Here is a 22,445-nt window from a genome sequence, read left to right as displayed (position 1 = left end):
AACCAGTTCTGTGGTTCTTCCATGGTCTGTATTTATATGGATGTCATTGAACACTTTGACTAGGCCAGTCTCCATGCTGTGGTAACCATAGAAACCAGACTGGAAGCAGTCAAAGTGACTGGTTATCGTTAGAAAGTTATTTAACTGTTGAAGCTTTTTCAGTAACTTTGCTGATGAATGGGAGGTCAGAGGTCAAAGGTCGGCCTGTAGTTCTGCAGTAGTGATTTTATCAGTGGTTTGAGAACTGCTGTTTCCAAAGGAAAACACCTGAAGAGAGCGATGAGTTACTATTTGGATCAGATCTTTTTTTTTCAAGTTTATTTGATAGGGACAGACATGGACAAACTGAATAAAACATCTTCCCATGTTTGCATCATGGTGCGATAGCAACAGCTAATTCGCAGCACTTGTCCCTAGATGGGCTTTTAAAAAGTAACTCTAAAAATTGAAATGATAATCAGTTAAAATAGCACAACATAATATATACAAACAGCGAAATGTAAAACATCAAAAATGGGTACAGGTCTGTTTTTGACATAACCAGAGTTTTGTTTGATTTTTGAACGTTCTGAAACTGGTTAATGACAGGCAGGACTTCCTTAAAGAAATGTGAGGGTCAGAACTGGAGCTTCACTGACTTATCATTTCTTCTAGGGTTTTATAATTAAGTAGTTGGAATTGGGTCATTATTCCTATACTTGTTGTGTTTGGTATTGGTACTGGCTTTAGAGTGGATGTTCAGATTAAACTTCTGATTTTCTGAAATTTCTCTGAAAATAAGCTGGTAAAATGGTTGCAGGCTGAAGTTCAGGCGCCTCACTGATGTTACTGATGGGAAAACATGTTACGGTTTAACATGTTACAGTTTTATAACATGTTACAGTTTAATATGTTACGGTTTAACATGTTACAGTTTAGCATGTTACTGTATGCTAGCTGGAGGTTAGCTTGTTGCTGCTGATAATGTGGCAAAAACATTTTTACACAAAGTTATAAATTATGTGAATCTTCTGTTGAAATTATTTGGAAACTCAGAATCATCCCGGTTCCGGTCCACATTCTCAGGGGAGAAAGACTCCCCTGAGAAAAATGAATTAAGAAAGTCATCAGCTTGTTTCATCTTTAGTCCAGAGTTGGTAGCTGGACCAGAACCAGGACCAGGAGGATCCCTCTCACTTAGCTCTGGTTCCTCCTGGTTCTGGTACCAAGATATTTTGATTAACCGGGTCGGTTTTTGTCTTCTAGGTTCTGGAGCTGCAACCAGAATTTCTACTGATCTGACGGAGGACGTTCCAGAACGAAAACCTGGAGAACGGGTGTAGAACCGGACCAGACTGCTCTGATCCAACGGGTCAAACATGAAGCTATCAGGTCCATCAGAACCTTCTGGGTGGTTCTCAATCGCTCTAGACCCCATCCAGATAATCCGGGTTTAAACCGGATATGAGGCAGTTCCGGTCTGCTTCCCTCTGATTGGCTCCTTCTCTTGGAACCAGAATCAAACCCGGAACCGCAGAGCCCTGTGACCTGATCCAGGACTTCTCGAACCCCCAGCAGAACCAGTACCGTTGAAGACGGACCGCATGTCCAGGTGAGGTTCGGGTCTCACCTGGCTCCTTTGTGTCTCCGCTCCGGAAGTTCCTCTGTGATCACGTGAGCTCGGTGCAGCCGCCGGAAGCGGACTCCAGCAGACTCGTTCATGTTCGGCTCGGCTCGGTTCGGTTTCAGTTAGAGCAGATCTGGACTAACGGTTCAGCGGGATGTTGAGCTGGGCTCCTTCTTCTGCTGCTGCGGTAAAAGCGGAGGGTCGGATTTACCGCCCCCAGCGGCAAAGGAGGGAACTACAGCTGAAAACACGAATCTTCTCGCGAGGTTTCGGGGCTTTTCTCACTGTAGCAGTCCGTTTTCAGGCCAGCTGACTGTTCAATGATTTATTAAAGCCAACCGTATCATTAGTCAACAGCTAGATCAGAACCAACAACAATTAGTGACCCGTTTTCAGGCTCCGTTGAGCCGTTACATTATCACAGTTATTCATAAACAATCACAGATTGACCCAGAAACAAACTAAACTCAGCTGCTTCTTGTCCCTTTATACTGCCGTTAACCTTCCATGGTAGAGCGGCGGTTCAGTTACCATAGCTACGGTCACACGAAACCTGCCAAAATAAAAGCATATCACCTCCACGGTTGTTGAAATAAGTAACCTTACTCTATAAATTATATTTAATCCACGGTAAAAACATGAATCAGATGGAGGCTCATTTCTCAGACAGCTGTTATTGATCGGAGATGCTCCAATAAAATTCAAAGATCAGTTTAACAAAGGAAGCTCTTCCCTCCAGCAGGTTTGTCATCTGTTAGTCTGTTGGCTCCTCTTCACTGGAGCAACTGGAGAAAAAGAACTAAAGTGAATCAGATTCTCTTCATTTACCCTGAGAAAACATTTCATTTTGACTATTCATCTTGAAACTATTCCTAATTTATTTTTAATGTGAATACAGTCAGATATTCTGCAAAGAACCAGGAAAAGAATCTCCTTTGATGAAAGATAATTTTTAATCAAGTTTTGGACAAAGAGACATTTAATAAAACTGCTGCTGCTCCTCAGTTATGAAGCCAAATGGAAACTACAAGCTGAAACATTGGATACTAAAATATCAAAAATCCCCAATAAGGAAGAAAGATATTTACACAAAAATATTCTGGACAAGTTCAGGATTCATGACCATTCTACTAGACAAACTCTACGTCTTCCCCGTCACCTCTGACCCTTTGTGCTGCTGATGAAGATGATGAAGATGATGATGGGTCATCAGGCGCTTTCTGTTTCAATAAAACAGCAGCAGTGGCTTTTATTACTTTTCCAGAAAAATTCAAATAAACCCCGCCCTGTCCCGGTAGGCGTAACCATGGTGACCACTAGCGGCGCTCTGATTGGTCAGACCGACTGCAGGCTGCTGAAGAACCGGTCCAGAACCGCCTCCAGCTGTTCCTCACTGTAGTCCACGACCAGGAGGCGCCGCCCGTCCGCCGCCCCTCGTATCATGGCCGACAGCGCTGCGGAGGCAGGAAGTTAACACCCTGACGACCAATCACGTCAACCTGAACAGGAAGTGACCTCACCGCGTCCTGACGACGGCCGGAACAAACACAGCACCTTCTTCTCCTTCATGTCAGCGGCCCGGCCCAACTCGTAGCCGACGCCCAGGGACGGCTGCGTCACCTCGGCAACCACCACTGAGACACACAGGGGTCAGAGGTCAGCGGCCCACCCCTCTGGGACCGACGCTACGATCCGGTCTTACCGTCAGACTGCTGCAGCCAGGCCAGGTCTCGGTCATGGATGGCTCTGTCGCCCCCTGCTGGGCCCTCCTCTCCTGACCAATCAGAGCACAGCTGGTCAGTGACATCACATGATCAATGACCAATCGGCACCATTCATCGATGCTGAACATGTTCATTCATGATTGGGACAAAATTGAACCAGTTCATTCATGAACTAATGAACCTTGTGGCCATGTTGGCCCCAAAAGTCCCCAGCAGCTTTAGCTTTAAAGAGAAGATTTGAAAATAAAAGCAGATTTGTATACGTGTCCCCACCATGTCCAACGGGACGTGTCCCCACCAATATTTCCACCTTTTTTCCTTTATGTTCCTGCATCTATTAGCGGACAGTAACTCGGCAGCAGCTGCTCCTTGTGTTCAGAGCATTATCAGCTTCTTAACATTATTTTGCAAAAACGTAAATATTGAGTCCTCTCAGTGATCTATGGTGGACTGGACGTCACGTGACCTGCTGTGCGCGGCAGTGCGCCGCTGCTTTGCGCCACGTGCCAGAGGTGGGACCAAGTCACTGTTTTGCAAGTCTCAAGTCTTTGTCCTCAAGTCCGAGTCAAGTCTTGATTTTAATGACTCGAGTCCAAGTCATGTGACTCGAGTCCCCAGCTCTGCCACGTGCGCTGGTGCTTTGCATTGAGTCTGGAATATCGGTGGTCTGGAAAATGACACAATCAAGCACAGAATCTGAAAAGGGGACGTAATGTTTTGCTATTAATGGTCAACGCTATGACAGCAAGATAAGAATCTAAGGGAATTACATTTCACAGGTCAGTAAAAAGTTTTAATTTAAAAATCTAAAGTGTCGAGTAGGTTAGTAGCCTAATGCTGTATCTTGACTTGGATTCAGTGGAATCAAACGATGCCCAGTAATGGCGCCGCAGGTTCGCTAGCTGTAGCGGCTAATGGCCGCCGTCCGGTCCAGGAGCATCGATGGTCTCTCTGCTCCCTGTCCTCTCTTGTATGAAGAGCTCCAGTTTCTGAGCGCTCGGTAAAATCAGGTAGTAAAAGGCAACTACATTATTGTGATATCACAGAAAATGTTGGTGGATTTTTAATTATTTTCAACTGTAAGCAAGCATTGAGCAAATCTACAGACTCATTCCATAAATTAGAATATGTTAGTAATTCCATCACCAAGTCAAAGACATTATAGATTAACTAGAACATTTCTGAAGAAGTTCAAAGTGTGGCCGTGGGTTGGAACCCAGCGTTCTGATGCTGAGATTTAGCATCAATGCTCGGCTTAGCTAAAATAATATTAATAGCATGTGGGAAATCTCAAGCATGCTGACTAAGTTGGACTTACTCCATTCAGTAGCTTTAAACTAGTGTATAAGCTAAAAAGAGCCAAAATACTAATGTTGTTAGCCTAAATGCTGTCAGTAGCATGTGGGGTATCACTAGCATGATGTCTTTCATTGACTTTCTCCATTCAGTATATTAAACATGGCTAATACATAAACACAGCTAAAATGCTTATTTTGGGGAGAAGGGTAATGCTAGCTAGTGCATTGCTTTGCTCCACAAGGCAGTGCACTAGCAGGGGAAGTGCACTGCTAATGTTTCTGCTAACATGTAGAACAATAGGTGCTTCCATGCATTGGTATGGCAGGCCCCAATTAGACAGCTGATGTTTTTACAACTCTTAGTATGTTTAATAGCTGCTAAAAGGTTTAATTTTCTAAAGGTGCTATTAATCTGATGAGCCATATCAGGACGTATATCCTAATTCATTGAGTCAGGCTGTATGGCATTCACATTTCAGTTTTGGCTGCATCTGTAGCACAAAAAGACCTTCCAGTCACATAACTCTGGTGCGGTAGAGTCCTCCTTTTCCTCACCAACTGGCAGCACAAAGTTACACCCTTGTACTAGACCAGGGGTGGGCAACTCCAGGCCTGGAGGGCCAGTTTCCTGCAACTTTTAGATGTGTCTCTACTTCAACACACCTGAGTCAAATAATGAGGTCGTTAGCAGGACTGGAGAGGACACACTTTCAATGCATATATTAAAATTAGGAAGGCACCTTTTAATAAAAGAAGCCGAATTGCTTCGTTTTGCAGCCGCACGAGCAATTCCCAAAGGCACCTTTGCTTTTCTCCTTTTTTTGTATTTTGTTCATTTTCTACTTTTCTCAGGTAATTGTCTATTTTATGGTTTGGACTTCTTGATGGTTTTGGTGTGATGCTGATCTGTTTTTTTCTATGCATTTAATTGTCTGAATAAAACTCTAGATATGTCTGAAGTTGAATGGCGACTGGTTGTTCTCTGCGTGGTTTCCAGTGTACATGTGGAACTCTGGATTCGAGAAACTAGAGGAAAAACAACGACCAAAGAAGTTTAACAATTTTAATCCTCTAGTATTAACAGCCATCATTTGATCCAGGTGAGTTAAACCAGGTAGAGAACTGAAACATGCAGGATGCCGGGCCTCCAGGACCGACTTTGGAGACCACTGATGAACCCGGCAGGTTCTTGTTCAACAACTCAAGTGCGCATGCGCGTCCCACCTGAGTCGCTGAGCTCGGCGCTGGCCACGTGCTCGGTGAGCACGCTCCCGTATCTGTGCAGCTCGTTCACGATCCTCTGGTAGAGCTGCTGGTCCGACCTGCCACCCCGGATGCTGCCGCAGAAATAGATCTTCATCCTGGACCGGGCCTGGTTCCGAACCGCCTTTAGTCTGGACCTGCTGTCCTCGTCTGCTTCTATAGTTCTGTTGGCTGTCTAACTCGAGGTTTCCACTTCCGGCCTCTTCCCGCGCGGAGTCCTTCCCTTTAAGAACGTTAATTTCCGGTTCCTGTGGCTCTCCTCAGTCTGCAGCTATAGATAAAAAAACCACTGTAGAGGCGCAGCAACACCGATCAAGCCCACCTCTCTGCAGCAAACAGAAGGGGGCGGGACGGACCGCTGTCTCTCATACCTTATTTGCCTTATTTGGAAATGGGACCATTGCACTCCGGAAGTGAAGGGGGCGCTATTTCCTATATTATCTGCGGTTTCCCGTTTTTATTTTCTTTTGAAATCTGATATAATCTTCATCTTTAGGAAGGAGTTTCACTCTCAGCATGTATTTGAATTTTCTTATTTACACTTATCTACAGCTCACAGTTAAATTCTGTGTACTTCTAGATCTGCTCCTTAGTCGCATCTTTTCAACTTTTCAAAATAAGAGGGAACGTCTTAAAGCGGAGTAAATCTGGACGTACTGATCAGAACCAGCCAGAAATCCCACAAAAACAGAATCTTGGAGAATTAGTTTTTCAGGAAGTCAAAACTGAAAGAATAGCTTCTGCATTCCCAAGGCACTAAAACATCAAATAAGATTGTCTAATCAGTCCAGCATATGGACACAAATCATTTTAATAGACAGGATTTTATAGACCTTCCTGCTGCTAAGCATCGGGTTGACTGAAGTGATCTAGCAACCCCCTGCAGGGTTCATGCAGCTTTGTTTGGCCTTCAGCTCACTGACCCTTAACTCTGGGAACCGATTTGGATCTGCTGCTGGTCCTGATCTAGGGGAGCGGCCTGCTGCAGCGCCACCTGGTTGGCTGATTCACTGGGTTTTGATGAGAAACGACTGAAAGTGGCAGGGCAGCACCTCTGGGATATGCTGAGGGCGCTGGATCGTAGCAGACAGCGTTACAACTCCCTGCAGTTGGACTCCTCTACTGCTCGGTCTGACCTGTTGGGTCTGCTGGGTTCTGGAGGGGAACCCGGCCTCGGACCATCGAGTTCCTCTGATTCTCTGCCCCATTAAAACCAGTTTGTTTGTTATGGTAGGCTGCGCCGCCTGCTGGCAGAAATACAGAACTGGACCTGTTGCCAGTTCCAGAACCAGTAGATGGGAATCAGATCTTTATTAACATGTTGAACACACCGACATGTTTCATTTTCCTGTGAAGGTCCGAGACACAAACATCTGACCATCTGTAATAAACAACAACAATAAAGATGCTGAAGACAATGGAGAGCAGAAGGAGAGAGAAACCCAGAGGAAGCAGAAAACCAGAACCAGAGACAAAGTTCTACTGAACGGGACTGGGTCCAGAAGGTCTGGGCAGAGCGGCCCTCACCGGTCCCTCCCTGGGCTCAGTCGGGGCCCTCACCGGTCCCTCACTGGGCCCTCCCCAGGCTCCTGGCGGTGGCGTTCAGGGTCACCTCATGAACGTCTCGGGCCACCCGCTCCATGGCAGCCGGGTCGGGTCCTTCCAGAGAGTCCAGCAAACCTGGAACAGAACCAAGCAGAACATGAGTCGGTTCTGACCCAAATGGGACATGGAGGTGCAGAACCGGGCTGCAATACGTTGACTGAAACCAACACATGGTATAAGCATCAGGAGTTTTTCTATGGTGAACCGGTCCTAGGGCTGAAACGATTCCTCGAACGATTCGACTACCTCGGTTATTAAAATTCCTGGAGGAAGCCTCGTTAATTTATGTTTTATTGTTTAGCGCGCCGTGTTCCGGCCGTTGCGCGGAGCTCTGACTTCCGCCTGAGTTGTTGACGGAAGCTAAGTGCTAGCAGCACAATGTCCAGATTCAAGTTCGGCCCGCAGGGATTTTATTGATTCATGATAATGTTCGGGGTTTTGTCGTTTTTCGGGGGACCAATAAAACATCCTTAAAATGACGGGAGCAACGCCTGGAGTACTTCTCCTCCCAGAGCTGCTGGTTCAGGGCGAACGGCGGGATTATTTATACAGATGAGCGGATAGACTGAAAGATGCGTAGCTTTACTGAAAATACAGGAAAATAAATTTCATATCGTTCTGGTCGCAACCAATGGGTGGCAAAGAGCATCGTGATGTCACAGACCTGGTAGATGAGTTTCTGTGTGTGACAAACAAAGATGTCAGATCCCGTCGCCAACATGAACACAAACGATATAAATGTCTGGCAAGGTGAGAGGTCATCTATTAAACTGACTGAAGATGAAAAAACCAAAAGCTGGAGAATAGACACTTTTTAATAGCCTGTCTATTTGTGAGGAGGTTATCTGTGAGCCTGCCTCTTTATTATTACATTGAATATAATTTCAGATTTTATAACTTTTCTTCAGGTTAGCTTAGAAAATGAGCTGTTATTGTTACAAGTTAATTTTTTAAACTACAGAAAAGTTATTGTTAGCTCAAATGGGAAAAACTGGACAGATATTGATATGTGATAGTAAAACTGCTGTTATGTTAGATTTAACAATGTTTAACTTTATCTTGTTTTTTATCGAATTACCCGATTAATCGTAAGAATAATCAATAGATTACTCAATTACTAAAATATTAGTTTACAGCAGCCCTGACTGGTTCCATCAACCATCCAGTATTAATTGTTTTCATAATAAGTTTTCGCAGCCTAATGGAACCTGTAAATAAGTGCTAATTGGAAAATTCTCCTTGTTCATTGGTCCAACAGTGACTCCTAGTGGTTAATTTAGGCTTTTATTTTAAAGAACGGTAGATTTCTTCTTTGTTTGTTCTGTGGTTACCTAGCAACACCCTACAAGATGAGACAACGTTAGATTATAAAGAAACCCGGAGAAAATCTTTAAAATAGCGCCCTCGGAAAGCAGAATGAGGTATAAATATACGTAATTGTGATTTGTAATAAGAATGTTATAGGTTTATTTAAGAACCATTAGAATATCGTGGTTTACAAACAAATCTGTATATTGATGAGTTAAAGGACATAACGTATTCTTTTTGTGTATAACTGAATATTGATATGTTGGTTTTATACAAGAGCTGAGTATGTCCAACGGTTCTGTATCCTTTTGTTTTATACTACAGTTTTCAGGTGTCAATGGAAAGAAAGGTTGAGATTAAACTGCACCGGTTTGAAACTGCCTGCGTCTGGCTGTTCAATCCGAGAGGCTGCGACAGAACCGCTTCGTTCCACCGGGAGTCTTCTGGAGCGATCGTCTCATCAAACCCAGGAATCCGATTCATTAAAGCCAAACAGGCAGTGAAGTGATTAACCAATTCAGCTGCAGCCAGCTCATGTGGGAGATCGTCTCTGTGTTTAAATCACATTTTAAAGATTTCCTACTTTCATCTCCTGAATGTTTCCACAGTTAGAAGCAGCCAGGCTGATGGTTTAGTCAAATCACAATGCATCAGACCGTCTCCTCTGCTGCCATCAGCGCTTTGCTCACATCATTTCTAAACCAGAATACAAATTTATCTCCAGATGTTAAACTCAGCAGCAGTGAGGGGCAGCTGGTCCTGACCCGGTTCTGGTCCTGACCCTGACCCGGTCCTGACCCGGTCCTGACCCTGACCCTGACCAGGTCCCGGTCCTGACCCGGTCCTGACCCTGACCCGGTCCTGACCCTGACCCGGTCCTGGTCCTGACCTTCCAGGATGCGGTGGTAGCTGAAGTGCAGGTACAGCAGGAAGCTCATGTGCAGCAGCGCCAGGGAACCGCAGAGCAGCAGCCGTGGCGTCTGACCCACCGTCCGGGAGAGCAGCACCACCACCTGCAGGACACACAGGGAATGAGGAGCAGGGGCTGATGGGAAACGGGGCAGAGGCAGGGGCTGATGGGAAATGCAGTCCTACCATGCGCAGCGTGGACAGTCCTCCCAGCAGAAGCCACAGGCCGTAGAACAGGAAGTGGAAGTGGATATTGTAGGTGACCAGGAGGACCACGCAGTGCCCGAACAGGCCGTAACCCTGGCGACAGGAGACAGGAAGTGATGTCAGGGTGTCATGGTGAGTTGTGGAGGGGGCAGTGGTACCCACCAGCAGGGAGAGCATCTGCAGCAAGGTGATCTGAGCGTTGACCAGGTAGGCCAAGAAGAAGACAAAGCAGGAAACGCCAAGCCAGTAGCCGAAACACGTCCCGATGGCCGTCCCCATCAGGGTGCCCTCCACCTGGAGACAGAGGGAGGAACAGGTGAGGACAGGTGAGGGCAGGCAGGCAGGGGGCGGACTGAGCGCGTCCTTACAATGACGGTCCCAGAAGTCTTCATGCCGTGCAGCAAGATGGCCACCAGGGTGAAGACCAGCATCAGCGGGCCGTACAGCTCCCCCGCCACCTTCTGCAGAGGAAGCACAGTGGCTCACCTGGAGCTCACCTGGAGAGGGCAGGGCTTATTGCAGAAGAGTGGGGTTTACCTGGGGGAAGGTGATCATGCGAACAGGTATCATGGACTCCAGCAGCCTGGCGGGGGGAAAGGCTAGCTTAGTGTGGGAACAGGAAGCAGCTGACAGGACACAGGAAGTGGAGGTCTCACCTGCAGCGCACCTGGGCGGGCTCCACGTCAAAGTATGGCCTGAGGATGTCGATGTTGGCGTAGAGGTTGAAGGCTCTGGATGCCTGCCGCTTCCCCGCCTGCCACACCTGGAGGGAACAGAGAGAGGGGGCGGGGCTTACAGCATCCTGCCGTCACCATAGCAGCATTCCAGCTCCCACGCACTCACCTCGTCCGCCACCTGCCGACCCAGCTGACCTTTTAGCCCCTTCACACCAAGGAAGTCATCAGCGCGGTCGGCATCGGCGGCCGCCGCCTCCTCGGCCACTTCCTGTTCCTCCCTCATCCTCTGGTGCAGCTCGCCCACGTCCTCGAAGCTGGAGCCCGACGTGTCGTCCATGTTCTCCATGTCGATGACCGCCGCGCCGACGCCCTGAGGACGCATCACAGCAGGTTCTGATACCGGACCAGCTCTGGTCCGTTTGAGTTCCAGGACCTCCAGTTGTTCCTGGTACCGGGTCAATATTATCAGCTGTGTAACCAGAACCAGCCCTGGTTCTGACCCAGCATCTGTTCAGCGTTTCACTGGCTGTTCTGGTTCTGGATGTATTCATTCAGGTCAGCCGTTGGACTGAACATGGCGGAGGAACCCGGAAATAAATGTCCGTCCATCTCGGTCAGAGCAGGTGGAGGCCAAACGCATGGTGGCGCTAGAGAGCTGGCAGGTGTTACTGTGAACCCGTCACTAACACAAACAGGAAGCTGACGCTAACATAAAGCTAAAGCTAACATAATGCTAACATGAACACAAAGCTATTAGAGTCTGGGCAAAGAGAGAGTCCATCCATTAAACTAGTGTCTGAGTTTATTATTAAATTTGATAGTTTCAGATTTTTGTAGAATTGTTGTCCAGGTTAACTTGAACAGTGAGACATTATTATTACAGATTCATTTTCTAAACTACAGAAAAGTTACTGAAAAACGCATGAAAAATCCGCAGATGCTGTTATTCAATATTAATACTGGTGTTGTGGCAGAATTTACCAATATTTTTATTTTATCAAATGTTTTATTCAATTACTCGATTAATTGTCAGAATAATCGATTACTAAAATAATATTTACAACAATCCTAACCAGAAAATTAACCGGGTCTTTCAGAACCAGAAGAGGTCCAGATGTTGGGTCCAGAAACACTTTGATGGTTTCAGACCCGGTTCCCTCCAGCTGAACAAACCCGATCAGAACCGTCAAGGTTCCCATCGACCCGATTCTAGTCTTAGTAGATCCGGGTTTATTTTCGGTTTCAGGCTTAAACCGACCAGAACCGAGGAGAGGTCGGGTACATTTCTGTGAAATTCAGGAAGATGAATCTGGGTAAAATTCTGGTTCTGTTTCAGTTCAAGGATTTAATGAATCGGTTCTGGAGTTGTTTAAATAAATAAAGAATACCTCCAGAACCTTTGGATGGACTGATGCCGGGTCAGTGTTCGAACCAGTGATCAGAACCTGATGGCAATACCCGATCAGAAGCTCCTGATCCGGTCAGACCCGTTCCTCCAGTTAGCAGGTTAGCAGATCACCGGGTCGGTTGGTTCAGTCAGCGGAGGCTAACGTTAGCTCAGCCAGTTGGGTAATCTGCTGGCCGGACTGCTAGCTACAGTTAGTTAGCCTCCCGGTTAGCTAGCTGCTAGTTACCCCAGGCTAGCTCCGGCGGCACCTGTCTGACCCACCTGGATGAGCTGGTCGTCGAACCCTCCCCATGGCTCCGTGCTCCGGCTCCCGCCAGACATCCTTACGCGGCGGCAGCAGCAGCAGCTCCGGGTTCCGGGGTTCGGACAGTCGCTGGTTCTGGTGTCTGTGGATGTCTGGCGGACTCTAAGCTGGACCGGAACCGATCACATCCACCGATGTTTGTGTTTGTGATGTCACAGAGCCTTCGTGGACAATGGAGATATCGCGAGGTTTCCATTCATGGTGGGAATTCCGGCGCCGTTCTGAGATCCGAATCAAGCGGCTGAGATTCATTTGCTCTACTGCTGTGGAGTATGGAGAGCCATTTCAGGCAAAATTAAATAAACAAATAAATGAGTAAAATAAAGAAATAAATGAGTAAGTGGCATCTTTATTCCCATTTACCGTATATTTATTCATTTATACATTTATTTATTCCCAGAGTTATTTGTGCCTGTCCTTTTACATTTCCTTATTTTCCCAATTCTCATTCATCATTTTCTAATTTTCCATTTTCATTTATTCTTTTTCATTTATCCTTTTTCAGTTTTCCTTTTTTAATTGATCTGTTTTTCATTCACCCACTTCAGATGTTATCAGCCCATGGAATAGCTTCCGAGCAGGCGCAGGAGGGACCGCCTGAAGCTATTTCATGGCTGATAACATCCGAATCATCATGCAGGTTCAGCCCAGTGACGAGTTTTCACGCTCATCACGCTGGTTTTATATTATTTTATTATTATTTCTATTATTATTTTTCTGGTTACACGATGCATCAAACCATACCAAATGCTTTGTCCACTCAGTCAGTTAGAGTTAATGCGTGTGGAGATCTGAAAAACTCGTTTCATAAAGCTTGAACAACCGAAACAGTTTGTGTGACTCTTATTAAAAACTCAACAGACACGAAATGGAAGAGCTACCTTAGTAAATATACTTTAGTATATTTCAAATATACGTACATTTGCGTAAGTAAATTTTAAGTATACTAAGTATTAAGTGTACTACATATAAATAAAGCATACTAAAAGTATGCTTGTACCAATTTTGACATAACTTTAAACACGCTTAAATCTAATTGTACCAAAATACACTTTTAAGAAATATAATACTATAAGTGAACAAAATATGTATTTGCTCAAGTAATGAAACAATATGCTTTTAAAGATATTTTGTGTATATTTTAAAATACATGCTCAAAACAGATTTATTTTTTAATTCACTTGACGCTTACTTGAAAAGTAAACTATTAAATACAGTGAACCCTCGCTATAACGCGGTTCACCTTCCACGGTCTCGCTGCTTCGCTTTTTGTGTGTGTAGTTTTTTCCACAGTGGATTGTGTTCTGCTTCCTGATTGGCTAAACAGTCTCCGCTTCTTCTCTACTTCTGTGCCAATAACGTTACGGTATTTAAATATACGTAATACAGCTCAGCAAATTTGGGCATAGTTTCGCCCAGAAAAAAAAAAAAAAAACAGCGACAACAACTACCGAGAACTATGACCTTCTCTCGAAAAAACACACCTGCGCCACAGGCTTCACAAGAAAAAGACACTGGAGAGCGGAGTCAGTCAGAGGCACAGTGAAATACGCCTACTGTACTTCGTATTGACGATTAAAATTGTTATTTTACTGTAGTTATTTATTTGTAAGAAAATGTTCTAATTGTGAAAATAAGTTTTGTTCTTTGGTTTCAATGTAAAGTATTTAATTATGCTGTATAATAATTGTAAAAAAATAAAATAAAATAAAGGTAACTACTTAACGGATTTCGCCTATCACGGGTTCTTTTCGGAACGCAACCCCCGCGAAAAACGAGGGTTCACTGTGTACTGAAATTTCAGTATGCTTTAAATTACATCTTAGTGTATACTGGAGGAACAGAAAGTCCAGAGCAGGGGTGTCCTGCATGTTTTAGTTCTCTCCCTGGTTTAGCACACCTGCATCAAATGATGGCTCGTTAGATGGCCCAAGGAGAACATTGACTTGCTGAGGAGGTTGTTGCTAAAACATGCTCGATGACGGCCCTCGACCGAGGACCGACTTTGGACACTCCTGGTCCAGAGTGAAGTTTACAGACAATGATGGTTCTGGTCAGGCTCTGGTTATCCTTTCATACCAGCAGGGGGCAGCTTCACTCTGTCTCCCACTAACGAGAATTACCTTCCATTTATCGCGAGATTTGGCTGATGTTTGTCCGTGACGCAGTGACTTTGGGTCAGCTGCCGGGGTTCTGTAGAGACACTCGGCGTTCACCGGCCGTTTTTTGGGCTGCAGTGACACCGAACCGGTTCGAATCGTTTATGACCTCCAAATCCAGACTGCAGAGCAAAGCCACGCGGTGAGTGAAGCTCCAGAGCGGCTATATTTAGCCCGGGAGGGCAGCTGCTAGCCGCGCCACGGAACTGTGGGAGTTTCTGGTGTTTCATAAATGTTTTCTGACTGATTAGAGCTTTTCGGGCGGAACTTGAGCTCAGTGTTTATGTTCCTTGCGCGGCGGAGACACGTGGCCCGGCCTGAACAAGATCTGCTTTGAAAATATGCAGTTTTCCTTTTAACAGGTTGACTAATCAGGTTTTTCCCCTCCGGTTTGTCGCATTTTAATCATATTTAATAAAGTTTAATTGAATATTCGGCGCTGATTGTAGTGTCATCTTGCCGAATGTGAGCTGGTAGATGAGCTTCTCCAGGCTCCTAACAGCTGATCGCTGGAGTTAAAACAGCAGGTTAACATTAACATGAACATAGTAAGCCGTCAGAGTGGTTGTTTATGACAGGCTAGCAGGTGTTAGCTTGGTGTGACAGAGGGCAGGAGGCAACATGGCGGTCAGTAGGAGGCATAGAGGGGGAACCAGTGGGTGTTCCGGCTTCTCACTGGCCTGCTTTCACCGCCTTCATCCAGGGAACTAACCGCTACAGCTCACCGGCTGATGATGCCTCCCGCCGCTGCGCATTGGGTGTTCCTCGGCCGCAGTGCCCCCCTGTTGGTTTGCTTACCTGTTTTCTGTTTGGCTGTTCCCAGCTGGTTCCGCCCTCCCTCTCAGTGTTTGTGGCGCCTACGTGCTGTTGTACAGACAGTAATGGCGTTCCTTTGAGCTCTCGGTGTGTGAGAGCGTTTAGCGCAGGATATCGCGAGAACAGAAGCGTTCCGTGCGAAGCGGAGCTGTTTTTGTCTTAGAAGGAAAATCAGGTAAGAGTTTAATTCTAGTTGTTTCCAGAACATTTCTGCTCATATTAAAGATCTCCGGTGAAAGCAGAGCGACCCGGTTCCGGTCGGAGGAAGAATTGAGGCCGAACGGGATGGATTTAGAACAGTTTGGCCGAACGGTTGTGCTGCTTCCTTCCGTTTTCAATTCCGAACTTCAGATTGTTACTATGAAGAACAGTTAAGAACCAGAACCAGGATCAGTTCGAACATGTTAAGTTCGGTCACGTCTGGTAGTTTCTGGTGGATCTAGAGACCAGCTGCTTGTGTTCCAAATGGTTCTGTGTGGTTCTGGAGGCCAGTGAGGGCTGAAGGTGTTTTGGACCCAGAGGAACCAGATGACACCATCAGGTTATCGGCCATCTTGTTGTTTTTATGTTCAGGCTGCTGACCTTTGACCTGCTGCTGACTGGCTGATCTTCTCCAAAGTAAAGGAAGTTCCTGTTCTGTTCTGAAGCTGCCTGGCTTCACTTCCTCAGGTGTGTGTGTGTGTGTGTGTGTGAGCGAGCTGCTGACGTTGGTGTTCTCTCGCTCTGGTATCTGGACGTTTCCTCCAGAACCAGGAGTTTTGCCGGTTCAGCTTGGCTTCCTGCTGACACATCTCTGATTCTTGGTTCCAGGTTGAAGTTCCTCAGAGAGTTCAGAGGTCAGGTGAGATGGCAGCTGCAGCAGCATTGATTATTGATCAGTGATGTGATCGGTTCTGGATCCGTTTTTTCTGATTCCATCAGTCAGCAGAACCTCTGTGACCTCCATCAGTGTCCTGCCTCTGATTGGCTGAAACCAAACCACCTACCCCATTTAAACCCTGTTCTCCATAGCAACAGACCAGCTCTGGGGTCAGAGGTCAGCCAGCTGCAGAGTGTTTATCAGAAACAGCCTCCAGCTGATCCAGGCTGGCTGCTGATAGGCCCCGCCCACTCTGGTACCACAGGGCCCAGCCCAGACGTGGTTCAGTGGGATGACTGGTGTAATCCCCTTTGGGTTGTGGTTCTGACCCGTTGTGATCCATAGAATAATGGAGCCATGCTCACAAACAGCTGAGTCAGAGGGGGGGCTTTGTTCCAGAACCGGGCCACAACACTGACCTGCTTCCTCCCACAACCACAGCATGACTCGAACCGGCCAGGTGGGGAGAGCAGATCAGAACCAGGCCAGCTCAGAGAGAGGTTCTATTCAGGTCCGGTTCTAGTTCTGGTTCTGTTCTAGTCCGGATTGGTCCTCTTGTACGGCCCCAGATGTCTTAATCAACATTACATAATTTCATAACAATAAAACACAGAAAACATAAATGTTATAAAACTTAAACATGAACCTGAAACATCATGGCTGACTGGTAACCATAACAACAGACTGGCCTTCCAATCAGGAACAGTGACTATTATGGTAAATACACCTTTTACTAGTCTATTCTTTACTCTGCAATGACTTCTTACTGAGCCAGTCCACCAGGGGCAATCACCTGTCAAAACTCATTTTTCCAAGAAAATTAAAGAAAGTGAACTAAGTGAGACAGCTCAGATTGTATAAAAATGTAAATAATTTACCAAAGAGAAACTGAAAATTCCACCAAAGGCTAGCGGTGTTCTGTCAGATAGCCCTACGCTGTCAGGATAGCACACATGCAGTTAGTAGCATGCCCGCGCATGCGCATTAAGAAGTCCGACCGTCAGTGGAGTTGTCAGTTCAGCATATGCAACAAGTTATGACGAAAATAAGTCATTAAATTGTCTATAATATCACATAATATGATAACTAGATAGATATAGATGCGTTGTGGTTTCAAAGTGTATTTAAAGCAGGTCTGGCTGCAGCTGCAGCCAATTACAACACACCGTGTAAAACTCATTAACCGCCAAGTCAGGATGCCATACAGCTGTTAATAACCAAGTGTATGATGATCTACGTCATGATTCTATGTTGCTGATTAAATAAAATCATATGGTAATGACAGCGTATGCATGTCTGAGCTAAGGTATGACTATCTGACAAGGTATGCTGATCTGACAGAACAGCGGAATAGGGGCGTTTCGCGGCGCCCCGCATAGACAGACCGGGTATCTGGAGTCCGACTCCCGTCCTCTGTTCGCTGGGCCCAGGCCTCCCTCCCCTCTCTGCCCCCTTCCTGTCGGATTGCTGTCAAATAAAGGCAACTAGTGCCAAAAACATTTTACTAAAAGTTTACCGGAGTAATGTGGGGCAACGCGGCATGATGTCGAGCTTTTTATCCCTCCAGCTGATCAGCGTCGCTCTGCGTGTTGAAGCTTCCAACCTGGCAGCTTTACGCTCTTCTAAAATACGTCTAACGTCTGGAAACAAAGTCCAAGCTTCACTCTGAGGGTCTGATAGAGGCGATCTCTGCCGCCGTCTGCATGTGAGTTCAGAGAGCCGCTGCTGATCGGCGGAGCATCGGGAGGAGGAGCATCGGGAAGCGGCGCTGGGTTCAGCTGTAACCAAACGGGATCCGGTGTTATGATTGGTCTGGTTGGTGATGTTCCACTGTGGTCAGTGGGATCATTTAACTCCTAAATGTGCAGCTATCCAGAGATCAGCAGCATCAGCCGGTGTTTGAAAGAAAGTCAGACCCGACTTTGTGCGACTTTTCTCTGCCGCTCAGGAAGAACGATCCGTTTCTTATTCTTTTAATTCTGCATAATAGACTTACTGAAAGCAGGTTTTTATCGATATTTGCCGTGAAAATAGCTGATAAAGCCTCCAAGTTACTGTGAAGCGTTTTGAGCTTACGTCACTATGACGTCACAGCTACTAGTTAACTTTTATCGTGTTGTAGTCGACCTTAAAAAATATGAAGATGTTCGACCCCTACCTTTTACTGTAATAAAGGTAGATTTATCCAGCATGTTGCACATAAAGAGATTTTCTGTAAAACCTCCAGACCTGACAGGAACCTGCAGCTCCCTGTTCACATCAAGTTCACCATGTTTAATACTAATGTAACACAGCCAGTCATATTTAACAGAGCTGCGTCATGACTGTCCTCTGCTGCTGTTCAGGATGTCTCCAGCGGGGGCAGCAGTGAGCAGCATGAAGTTGTGCCAGGAGGCCCAGGACCAGCTGGAGGACGCCATCGGGTCAGTTCTGAAGGCCGAGCAGCAGCTGAGGGACAACGCCAGAGAGGTCAGTGTCCACCCGACCTGCTTCTGAGCCCAGCAGAACCTTTCAGAACCACTCACTGCTGCAGGGTCCTGATAAAGGGTCTGATCATGACTTTCATCTCAATATCATAAGAAAACTTTCAGCTCCCCCGCCCAGTTCTGGTCCAATCAGCTGCCAGAACCGGAACAGAACCACGCAGCTGGCTGGCGGCTGAAGAAGGGAACACAGTTGTTTCTGGTTCTGGTTCTGGACCAGGTCTGCTTCTGGTTCTGTTCTCCAGCCACACTTAGTCTACTTCATCCTCCTCATCTCCCTCAGTGCTGACTCAGTCTGGTCAGGTTTGTGGTTCGACCAGAACCAGAACCTCCATGATCCTCTGGCTGAGTCAACAGCTAATTGTAGAGAGAGGGCGGGGTTGGGGCGGGGTCAGCCTGACTATAAGCGTCTCCTCGCAGAAGCTCAGCTCCAGCTGTTGGACCCGTCTGACCCGTCAGAGGTTCTGCTGGCTGATTCTGGGTTCTGATTGGAGGAGCCGGGTTCTGTTCTGTTGACCGACCCGGTTCTTTATGCCCTCAGTTCTCTCCTGGCGCCCTGCTGCTGCTGTTTCCACGGTAATGCCTTTGCTAGCGCCTGGCAGAGCAGTCGCCCCGGTTACAGTGAGGGCAGCCAATCGGCAGCCGGAGCTTCACCTGCGTCTGCTTCACCTGCTCTCCCTCCAGGTGCGGTCAGAGCTGCAGAGCTGCATGAGCCGCCAGCAGGAGGCGCTGCGCTGCAGGGAGGTCTGGCTGCTGGGACAGATAGAGTTGCTGGAGAACCTCAAGACAGAGACGCTGCAGCACCAGCTGCACCAGCTGCACCGGGTAACACACACACACACACACTCACACACTGGACCTGGTTCTGGTTTTGACCCTGTGGTTCTGGTCCTGCAGCTCAGAGGTCAGTTTGAGGTCATTGCCCATCAGCTGCAGAACAACAACAACAACGACCTGAGCAACCAGCTGACCAGCTGCATGGAGAAGTAGGAACACACACAGACAGACGCACACACAGCCGGCTGGTCCTCCTCTGTCCTCTGAACGGAGGTGCGTTTGTTTTCTCCTCCTGGCTGTGCAGGTTGGCCTCTCTGAGCCTGGCCCCTGAGGAAACCCCTGAGATGCGTTTCCATGCCGACTCCCGCTCCCTGAGGCAGGCCATCACCTCGTTCGGCAGCATCGCCGCCCAGGTAACACACCGGTCTGTCATGTGATCTGTGGAGAAGTTCTGGTTCTGATCCGGCTTGTTCTGGCGTGCAGGCGGAGGAAGGCGTGGCCTCCTGCAGCCCCGCCCCTCAGAGAGCCCAGGTACAGAGCTGTTCACTTGGAGCCAGACAGCATGTGAGTTTGGGTTAAGAACTGACTGGTTCTGGTCCTGGTTCTGTTCTGACTGGTTCTGGTTCTGTGTGCAGCAGCTGGAGGCGGCGGCTCTGGGCGATTGGCTGCTGGGGAAACGTCCAGCTAGCAGCAGCTCTCTGATTGGTTACCAGGCCAGTAAAAACCCTCAGGATTGGCTGCTGAAGCAGAAGGAGACCAAGGTGAGCAGAACACCATCAGAGCCAGAACCTGTTGGTTCTGGTGGACCACCAATCAGCCGACTCCTGGTCTATAAAAACCTGTAGTTTGGGTTCTGTTTGATCTGTTGGTTCTGGTGGCCAGAGCCTGACCTGGTGTGGTTCTTGTTTGGCAGACTTCCTGTCCCGTCATAGCCTCCATGGACTTCCTGGAGGCCTGGGGCCAGCTGATGGACCTGGAGGCGTGGCTCCTGAAGGACCAGAACCAGAACCAGGTGGGCAGGGAGCGAGCCAGCAGCAGCTGCAGCTCCTCCTTCTCCATTGAGAAGATCGATGAGTCAGAGCTGAGCGAGGAGGAGCTGAGCGACTGGCTGGTGACGCCGCCCACTGTTGCCATGGCAATGAGTGACGGCGAGCGCTGGCGGCGCGTGCTGAGGCCCTTCCAGGAGGACTGGGCCTCCAGCGACTGGCTGGCCGGCCGCGGCACCACCGACTGCTCCTCCTGCCGCCAGACCGGCCGCACTATGGAGATCGAGAACCTGGGCCAGCTGCGGTGCCTGAAGACTCCGCCCAGCCCAGCCCCCGGCCCCGCCCCCAACCTGGAGCTGTGGCTGCAGCAGGTGGCGCCACTGAGGCAGACCTGCAGGGCCAACGAGACGTGCTCCTCCTATGGCGACTGCGTCTGCGAGGAGAACTGTGGGAAGGAGGCGCTGAGCCGCTGGCTGCTGCAGCAGGAGGGCCGGGACAAGAACGGCGTACCTGTGGACAAAAACGCCCCGCCCTGCGCCACATCTGCTGTCAAGAACGCCCCGCCCACCGGCTTCCACAGGCAGCAGGAGCAGAAGGTATGAGCCAATCAGGTGACAGCTGCTGCTGTCGGCCAAGGATGGAGGCGCTAATGCTTCTCTGCTGCAGGTTCAGGCCATCCTGGAGGCCTGGCTCCACCCAGGAGCAGCCAAGGAGAACCTGAGGACGAGCCACGCCTCCCAGAACCAGACCTGCTCCCCGTTCCAGCGCCCCCTACAGGCCGACCTGTGGGTGCTGCCAGAATCAGCCTCCAGAGGAGCAGGAGGCATGGCCAAAGAGGAGGAGGAGGATAAGTGGCTGCTGAAGAAGAGGAGCCAGGTTCAGGTAGGTTAGACTGGCTCAGACCGGTTTAAACTGCTTTAGACTGGTTTAGACCGGTTTGAAACCAGTACCATCCAGCCTGGTTAATTGTACTTCCTGTTTCCTGTCCAGGAGCGCCTGGGTCTTCCTGCCGTCTGTGAGCTTTTCTCCTGCATGAAGATGGGCGGAGACAAAGAAAAATGGCTGCACAGCGCTGCTGTTCAGGTGAGTTACCTGCTGCTGATCGGACCGCCTGATTGGCTCGCCTAAAACAGCCTCTTCCTGTTTGCCTCCAGATGTGACCACATGGTAATGAAGAGGATCTTTCTTCTTCTTTCTCTTCTGGAAGTCACTTTATCGCTGATGATCGCGCACAGCGCCATCGATCACATGACCGCCTTCTTCCTGTGACATCACCACCCTGAAGCTCCACCGCCCTGGTCCAATCAGCAGACTGGACCGGAGCTGAAACTTGCCACTTTACTTGATATTGATTAGTGATGTCATCAGTCAGTGTAGCCAATCGCTGAATGTTTGAGCTTGTAGCCAATGGGAGCGTCCGTCTCTACAGGACGGGGGGAGGGGGGTGGGCTTTACTTTTAGGTTTAATTTGAATCTTTTATCGTTTTCTCTGCTGACCTCAACAGCTGCTAGGAGGAACTCAGTTTCCCAGCATGCTCAGTGAGTCACATCAGCACTGATTGGTGCTTTGTCCTGATTGGGGACTGGGCTTGATGTCATTTATTTTCTGCAGTAATAAAAAATGCTGACATCACTGTGTGTGTGACATCATTATAAAAGACAACCAGCCAATTAACATCCTGCATGTGAACATGTGGAAACAATCTGATTGGATGAGAGAAAGGCCATAAGGCCTCTGATTAGTTGATTCCACTTACTGGTGCTGTGGGTCAGACGGAACCAACTGGGTTTCCTTCCATATAAAACCAGCCAGCACATCAACTGGACCTTTTTCTGGCTGGTTCTGTTTCAGAGTTCTGGACATGAATTGGACCTGTAATGTATCCATGTGATTCTGCTGCTGTTACCCGGTTCTGGATGACCAGAATGAAACCAGAACTCTTGAAGATCCTCAGGAGCGCCAACCATGATGAGCTCTGGAAGTTCTGGAGCATGGGTGGCCAAGTCCAGTCCTCGAGAGCCACCATCCTGCAAGTTTTAGAAGTATCCTTACTCC

At 47.9% G+C, this 22,445-nt stretch overlaps 3 protein-coding genes and 1 long non-coding RNA gene across 7 annotated transcripts in view; 2 read left to right on the top strand and 2 right to left on the bottom strand.

Moving 5' to 3' along the window:
- The window catches only part of LOC106936935 (uncharacterized), a 116,742-nt gene extending 113,873 nt beyond the window's left edge, over window positions 1-2,869 (top strand). Inside the window, exon 2 of the long non-coding RNA XR_001422264.1 lies at window positions 1,246-2,869. This is a non-coding gene — a long non-coding RNA (uncharacterized LOC106936935). The remainder of the gene's footprint in view (window positions 1-1,245) is intronic.
- dnph1 (2'-deoxynucleoside 5'-phosphate N-hydrolase 1) lies at window positions 2,538-6,250 on the bottom strand. Its single transcript, XM_015018195.1, has 4 exons — window positions 5,853-6,250; window positions 3,309-3,380; window positions 3,127-3,240; window positions 2,538-3,060 (listed from the first exon to the last, which is right to left on the bottom strand). Exons 1-4 carry the CDS (start codon window positions 5,986-5,988, stop codon window positions 2,942-2,944), a joined length of 441 nt encoding a protein of 146 aa, XP_014873681.1. The 5' UTR covers window positions 5,989-6,250; the 3' UTR covers window positions 2,538-2,941.
- A 924-nt stretch (window positions 6,251-7,174) lies between these two features.
- Window positions 7,175-15,347, bottom strand: yipf3 (Yip1 domain family, member 3). 3 transcript variants are annotated; one of them, XM_015018193.1, is made up of 10 exons: window positions 15,267-15,347; window positions 12,267-12,569; window positions 10,764-11,042; window positions 10,577-10,683; window positions 10,458-10,503; window positions 10,289-10,381; window positions 10,083-10,214; window positions 9,900-10,013; window positions 9,694-9,817; window positions 7,175-7,571 (listed from the first exon to the last, which is right to left on the bottom strand). In XM_015018193.1, exons 2-10 carry the CDS (start codon window positions 12,324-12,326, stop codon window positions 7,459-7,461), a joined length of 1,068 nt encoding a protein of 355 aa, XP_014873679.1. In that variant the 5' UTR covers window positions 12,327-12,569; window positions 15,267-15,347; the 3' UTR covers window positions 7,175-7,458. The 3 variants fall into 3 exon arrangements, with proteins under 3 accessions (XP_014873679.1, XP_014873677.1, XP_014873680.1); XM_015018191.1 differs by having other exon boundaries at window positions 12,267-12,572; window positions 15,267-15,345; XM_015018194.1 differs by having other exon boundaries at window positions 10,764-10,967; window positions 12,267-12,572; window positions 15,267-15,345.
- ncoa4 (nuclear receptor coactivator 4) lies at window positions 14,264-21,730 on the top strand. 2 transcript variants are annotated; one of them, XM_015018185.1, is made up of 11 exons: window positions 14,264-14,610; window positions 18,489-18,612; window positions 19,311-19,451; window positions 19,524-19,612; window positions 19,708-19,816; window positions 19,887-19,967; window positions 20,039-20,164; window positions 20,317-20,985; window positions 21,056-21,271; window positions 21,380-21,472; window positions 21,544-21,730. In XM_015018185.1, exons 1-11 carry the CDS (start codon window positions 14,459-14,461, stop codon window positions 21,547-21,549), a joined length of 1,806 nt encoding a protein of 601 aa, XP_014873671.1. In that variant the 5' UTR covers window positions 14,264-14,458; the 3' UTR covers window positions 21,550-21,730. The 2 variants fall into 2 exon arrangements, with proteins under 2 accessions (XP_014873671.1, XP_014873672.1); XM_015018186.1 differs by lacking the exon at window positions 14,264-14,610 and adding an exon at window positions 15,380-15,459.
- Window positions 21,731-22,445: the final 715 nt, after the last annotated feature.

The sequence above is a fragment of the Poecilia latipinna genome, unplaced genomic scaffold, assembly GCF_001443285.1.
Source record: "Poecilia latipinna isolate Pla-1442-1.1 unplaced genomic scaffold, P_latipinna-1.0 Scaffold2244, whole genome shotgun sequence".
Taxonomy (NCBI): Eukaryota; Metazoa; Chordata; class Actinopteri; order Cyprinodontiformes; family Poeciliidae; genus Poecilia; species Poecilia latipinna.
Note: the sequence above shows the minus strand (reverse complement) of the source record. Positions and strands in the feature narration are given on the sequence as shown.